At 53.3% G+C, this 6,000-nt stretch overlaps 1 protein-coding gene across 1 annotated transcript in view; it reads left to right on the forward strand.

The window, feature by feature from the left end:
• The window catches only part of LOC144316720 (uncharacterized), a 35,841-nt gene extending 30,085 nt beyond the window's left edge, over positions 1-5,756 (forward strand). The window contains 12 exon segments of the mRNA XM_077902609.1: positions 301-788; positions 791-1,065; positions 1,067-1,158; positions 1,160-1,533; positions 1,536-2,669; positions 2,672-2,877; positions 2,879-2,981; positions 2,984-4,213; positions 4,393-4,541; positions 4,860-5,349; positions 5,352-5,526; positions 5,528-5,756. Of these exon segments, the coding sequence (XP_077758735.1) occupies positions 301-788; positions 791-1,065; positions 1,067-1,158; positions 1,160-1,533; positions 1,536-2,669; positions 2,672-2,877; positions 2,879-2,981; positions 2,984-4,213; positions 4,393-4,541; positions 4,860-5,349; positions 5,352-5,526; positions 5,528-5,756 (4,945 nt within the window).
• Positions 5,757-6,000: the final 244 nt, after the last annotated feature.

Raw genomic sequence — 6,000 nt, forward strand, 5'->3', positions numbered from 1 at the left:
CCTGGAGGACGGAGGTCCTCATCTGTAAGGAGGACTGAGGTCCTCATCTGTAGGAGGACAGGAGTCCTCATCTGTAAGGAGGACGGGGGTCCTCATCTGTAAGGAGGACTGAGGTCCTCATCTGTAGGAGGACAGGAGTCCTCATCTGTAAGGAGGACGGGGGTCCTCATCTGTAAGGAGGACTGAGGTCCTCATCTGTAGGAGGACAGGAGTCCTCATCTGTAAGGAGGATGGGGGTCCTCATCTGTAAGGAGGTCTGACTGTCAGCCCTTCGGGTTGCTTTCTGTTTTGTCTCTGCAGCCGCACTGGAACGTTTGTCTGTGTTACTACGTCCTTGTTAACTTTTTTTGCATTTGTCTGTGTTGTTGTGTCCTTGTTAATCGTCTTTACTGTCTGTGTCTTGGTGTGGATTGGGGACATAACTGGGGAGACAGAAACCACTCCCCTGTCTCTTATGCTCTCCCACCTCTCGGATGTTAGGGAAAGAGCTCGTATTCTGAGCATAGACATACGGAGAGAGAGATTCCAAATTTATTGCATATCAGAATGGCCAATCCCCTTTGGCGAGGGATGGCCCGGAGAAGGAACTTTCCACCTACCTATTATCTTACAGGTTAAGGCCGTGATCTTCAGGGACAAACCGGACGGCCACTCTGACCAGGTGCCCTACATCCTGATCTGGCAGGACATGATCGAGAATCCCCCTCCTTGGCTAAAACCATTTTTACCCCCCAAAGCAGGACCCACCGAGATTCTAGCCCTGCGGAAAGCCGGGAAGGAGACCGACTCTACGCCCCATCACCCCTTTATCCGGTCTTCCAGGATTCCTCCCCAGAGGACCTGATCCTCCCGCCACCCTACCGGGCACCCCCTCCCCCTTCCGCCCCTCCATTGGAGACACCGGGGGCTGCAGAAGGGGCGCCACCCCTCCCTGACAAGGGAGTCCCTGTGCGCAGGCCAGCAGCGGGGACACATGGTTGGACCCACCAGACGGCCCCACCTCCGAATTCGGGCCGGCTGACTCCACCGCCCTTCCTCTCCGCGCCATGGAGCCCCCCTCCCCCCCCCCCATGAGACTGGCGAACAGCTAATGTTATATTGGCCGTTCTCCACCAGTGATTTATATAATTGGAAAACCCAAAATGCAAAGTTCTCCGAGAGATCTGATCGGGCTTTTAGATACTGTTCTCTTTACCCACCAGCTTACTTGGGATGACTGCCCACAGCTCTTGCAGGTCCTCGTCACCACCGAGGAGAGAGAACCAATTCAGGTAGAAGCCCGAAAGTCTGTCCTGGGAGAGGAGGACAGACAGCCGACTCAAAACCCAGACCTCATAAATCCTGCCTTCCCCTTATCCCGCCCCACCTGGGACTACAACTCAGCTGAAGGTAAGGAGAGACCCCAGGTCCACCGCCAGGCTCTAGGGGCAGGTCTCCAGGCTGCCGCGCGCAAGCCTCCCAATCTGGCCAAGGTCTATGATGTGAGGCAGGGTAAGGACGAGAGTCCAGCAGCCTTCTTAGAGAGGGTCATAGACGCTTTAGGCAGTGCACCCCTATGAACCCAGAAGCCCCGGAAACAAAGGCCGCAATTATCATGGCTTTTGTTAACCAGGCCGCTCCGGACATTAAAAAGAAATTGCAAAGAGTAGAGAGACTGGGGGAGAAGAGCTTGCAGGCCTTAGTGATAGTGGCAGAACGAGTCTATAATAATAGAGAAAGTCCGGAAGAGCAACAAACCAAACTAAGTGACCGGCAGACCCGAAACCTGGCCAAGATCCTGCTGGCCACAACCACGGACGACCCACAGGAAAGGCGGAGGTACCTCAAGAAGCTGGCTTCAGGGACAGGTAAGGAGGATGACCCTGGTCCCCGTCGGGAGCTGAACAAAAACCAATGTGCTTTTTGCAAAGAAGAGGGCCACTGGGTGAAAAGCTGCCCTAACAAAAGATCTAAGGCCCCTGCCAAGATCTTGGAAATGGAGGACCTGGACAATTAGGGGAGTCAGGGTTCGGCACCCCTCCCCAAGCCTAGGGTAACTCTTAAAGTGGAGGGGCAACCTGTTGAATTCCTAGTGGACACTGGGGCACAACATTCGGTTTTATTACAACCCCAAGGGAAATTGGCAAACAAAACTTCAGGGGTGCAAGAGGCCACGGGCACCAAACAATACTCATGGACTACCCGAAGAACTGTGGATCTCAGCACGGGCCGGGTATCCCACTCCTTCATGGTCATCCCTGAGTGTCCCTACCCGTTGTTAGGTCGGGATTTGCTCACCAAGATGGGGGCACAAATTTTCTTCCACCCCAAAGGGGCAAAAGTTCTGAACAAGAAGGGGCACCCGATTCAGGTGCTTGTCCTGAGTTTAGAAGACGAATATCGTCTCCACCAAATGCCCTCAGCCCCAATGACTGACACTGACCATTGGCTGCGGGAATTTCCCCAAGCATGAGCAGAAACTGGGGGAATCGGGCTGGCCCAGCATCCACCGGCCATATACATAGAACTAAAGCCGGGGGCAGACCCTGTCAGGGTCCGCCAATACCCCATGCCTCTAGCAGCACGAAAGGGAATCACACCCCACATACGGCGACTACTGGACTCGGGCATGTTAAGGCCCTGCCAATCGGCCTGGAACACTCCCTTGCTGCCGGTTCCGAAACCGCACTCTACGATTACAGGCCAGTCCAGGACTTGAGGGAAGTCAACCGGCGAGTAGAGGATATGCACCCTACGGTCCCAAACCCATACACCCTCCTCTCCACCCTGCCTCCAGACAAAACTTGGTATACGGTATTAGATTTAAAAGATGCCTTTTTCAGCCTGCCTTTAGCGCCCAAGAGCCAAGACCTCTTCGCCTTTGAATGGACGGACCCTGAAAAAAGGCATCAATGGCCAGCTCACCTGGACTCGACTACCACAAGGATTCAAAAATTCACTGACCATCTTTGATGAGGCCTTACACGAAGACTTGGGTGAGTTCCTTCCGAGCACCCTCATTTGACTTTATTACAGTATGTAGATGATATCCTGTTGACGGCGGAGGACCAGGACGCGTGCCTGCAAAGCACCAGGGACTTGCTCCAGACCATAGCGGCCTTAGGATACTGGGCCTCAGCTAAAAAAGCCCAGATACACAGAGCAGAGGTGAGCTACCTTGGGTACAAATTAAAGGATGGACAACGATGGTTGACGGATGCCCGGAAGGCAACTCTCTTAAGAATCCCACAGCCGCAGACCATCCGCCAGGTACGTGAATTCCTGGGGTCAGCAGGGTTCTGTCGCTTATGGATTCCGGGTTTTGCTGAGATGGCCAGACCCCTCTATGAGGCCACCAGGCACCAGCAAAATTTTGAATGGACAGAGGCCATGAACAGAGTCTTTAATGACCTTAAACAGGCCTTACTGTCTGCCCCGGCTCTTGGGTTGCCTGATCTAGCCAAGCCCTTCTACCTGTATGTGGATGAGAAAGACGGGGTGGCAAAAGGGGTCCTTATCCAGCACTTAGGTCCCTGGAAGAGACCCATAGCCTATCTCTCCAAAAAGCTGGACACGGTGGCTGCTGGATGGCCCCCATGCTTAAAAATTATTGCTGCGGTGGCCACTATGGTCAAGGATGCAGACAAACTGGCCATGGGGCAAGAACTGCATGTTAGCACCCCACATGCTATTGAAGGGGCACTCAAACAGCCCCCAGACCGCTGGATCAGCAATGCCCGTCTGACCCATTATCAGAGCCTGCTGCTAAACCCCACCAGAATTTTATTTAAGCCACCGACAACCCTGAATCCGGCAACGCTACTCCCTAACCCAGACTGGGACCCCCCTCTGCATGACTGTCAAGAAGTTTTGGCACAGGTGCACGGAATCAGAGCTGATCTCCAGGACCAGCCACTGCCGAATGCGGACGCCACCTGGTATACGGAGGGCAGCAGTTTTGTCCGAGAAGGAGTCAGATATGCGGGGGCAGCCGGAACCGCAGAGACGGAGACCGTCTGGGTGGAGCCACTGGCAGCCGGAGCGTCGGCTCAACGGGCAGAACTGATCGCACTGGCCAAGGCGCTGGCCATGGGGGAAGGTAAACGAATAAACATCTACGCGGACAGCAGGTCCGCCTTCGCCACCGCTCACATCCGCGGAGCCCTTTACAGGGAGAGAGGGCTTCTGACAGCAGAGGGGAAGACTGTTAAAAACAAAACAGGGGGATCCCTGGGTGGCGCAGCGGTTTGGCGCCTGCCTTTGGCCCAGGGCGCGATCCTGGAGACCCGGGATCGAATCCCACGTCGGGCTCCCGGTGCATGGAGCCTGCTTCTCCCTCTCCCTGTGTCTCTGCCTCTCTCTCTCTCTCTGTGAGGACTATCATAAAAAAAACAAAAACAAAAAAAAAAACAGAGATTCCTGAACTTCTGAGGGCCCTCTGGCTGCCCAAGGCCCTAGCCATCATCCACTGTCCGGGGCACCAAAAGGCAGACACGCCAGTAGCCAGGGGAGACCGGCTAGCCGATTTAAAAGCAAAGGAGGCAGCCCTTTTGGTGACCGAGGTCTTAACTACCACGCTACCTGATCCGGGGGCACCGACCCTGCCTAACATCCCCAACTATACTGATGCTGATTTACACTGGATCAAACGCTTGCCTATGACCCAGTGCTTGCGTGGCTGGTGGAGGGCCGCAGACTCCAGCATCATCTTGCCAGAGGAACTAGGACGGCGAGTCCTATCCAAAATGCATGGGAGTCCTCACATGGGAACAAGGAAGATGGAAGACCTCATACGACATGCAAAGATCACTATTAAAGACTCTCGAGCAAAGATTGAGCAGATTGTGGCAAGCTGCCACGCATGCCAGTTAACTAATGCCACCGCCCATGGATCTAACCCGGGCACCCGGCTCCGAGGGGACCACCCAGGAGCCTACTGGGAAGTGGACTTCACTGAGGTAAAACCTGGAAAATACAGGTATAGGTATTTACTAGTGTTTGTAGATACTTTTTCAGGATGGACAGAGGCATTTCCCACCAAACATGAAACGGCACAGACCGTGACCAAGAAACTGCTGGAAAACATCTTACCGAGGTATGGTTTTCCCGTTAGAATTGGGTCAGACAACGGCCCAGGATTTGTCTCTAAGGTAACACGGGGAGTGGCACTCGTACTTGGGGCAGATTGGAAATTACATTGTGCATATAGGCCCCAGAGCTCAGGACTGGTAGAGAGGATGAACAGAACATTAGAGGAGACCTTAACTAAATTAACCCTGGAGACTGGCGGGGACTGGGTGACTCTCCTCCCCTTTGCCCTATATAGGGTGAGGAACTCCCCATATAAGATGGGATTAACTCCCTACGAGATCTTCCTCCACCTATTATCCCCAATTTAAAACCTGAGGTGCTTGCTGAATTTGATGATCACCAACTTCTTTTCTCCCTCCAAATGTTACAACGAACCCATGAGCAGGTGTGGCCTAAGCTGAGGGCCCTCTATGAGACTGGGCCACCCCCAGACCTCCATCAATATCGGCCAGGTGACACTTCAACCTCGCTGGAAGGGACCTTACATCATGATCCTGACCACTCCCACCACTCTCAAGGTGGACAGGATTACTCCCTGGGTCCACTACACCCACGTCTGGCCAGCTGACCCACACACCGTTCTCAAGAACTTTGTTCCAGAATGGAAAAGCCAACCGGACAAGGACAATCCCCTAAAGCTAAGACTACACCTTTCTCACTTATTTCGCATCTCCAAGACTCCCTAGTCTGAGGTTGTCCTTCAAAATAGAAGGGGATTAGACTTAGTCTTCTTACAACAAAGGGTGTGTGTGGGTGGGGGGGGGGGTTATGTGCTGCCTTAAACGTAGAATGTTGCTTCTTCGCTGGAATATAAAGGAGAGCGAGAACAGCAACAAGGTTGGTTAGAATCCTGGTTTATTTTTTTTTTTTAATTTTTTATTTATTTATGATAGTCACAGAGAGAGAGAGAGAGAGAGAGAGAGAAGCAGA

The sequence above is a fragment of the Canis aureus genome, chromosome 7 (genome assembly GCF_053574225.1).
Source record: "Canis aureus isolate CA01 chromosome 7, VMU_Caureus_v.1.0, whole genome shotgun sequence".
In the NCBI taxonomy this organism is placed as follows: domain Eukaryota; kingdom Metazoa; phylum Chordata; class Mammalia; order Carnivora; family Canidae; genus Canis; species Canis aureus.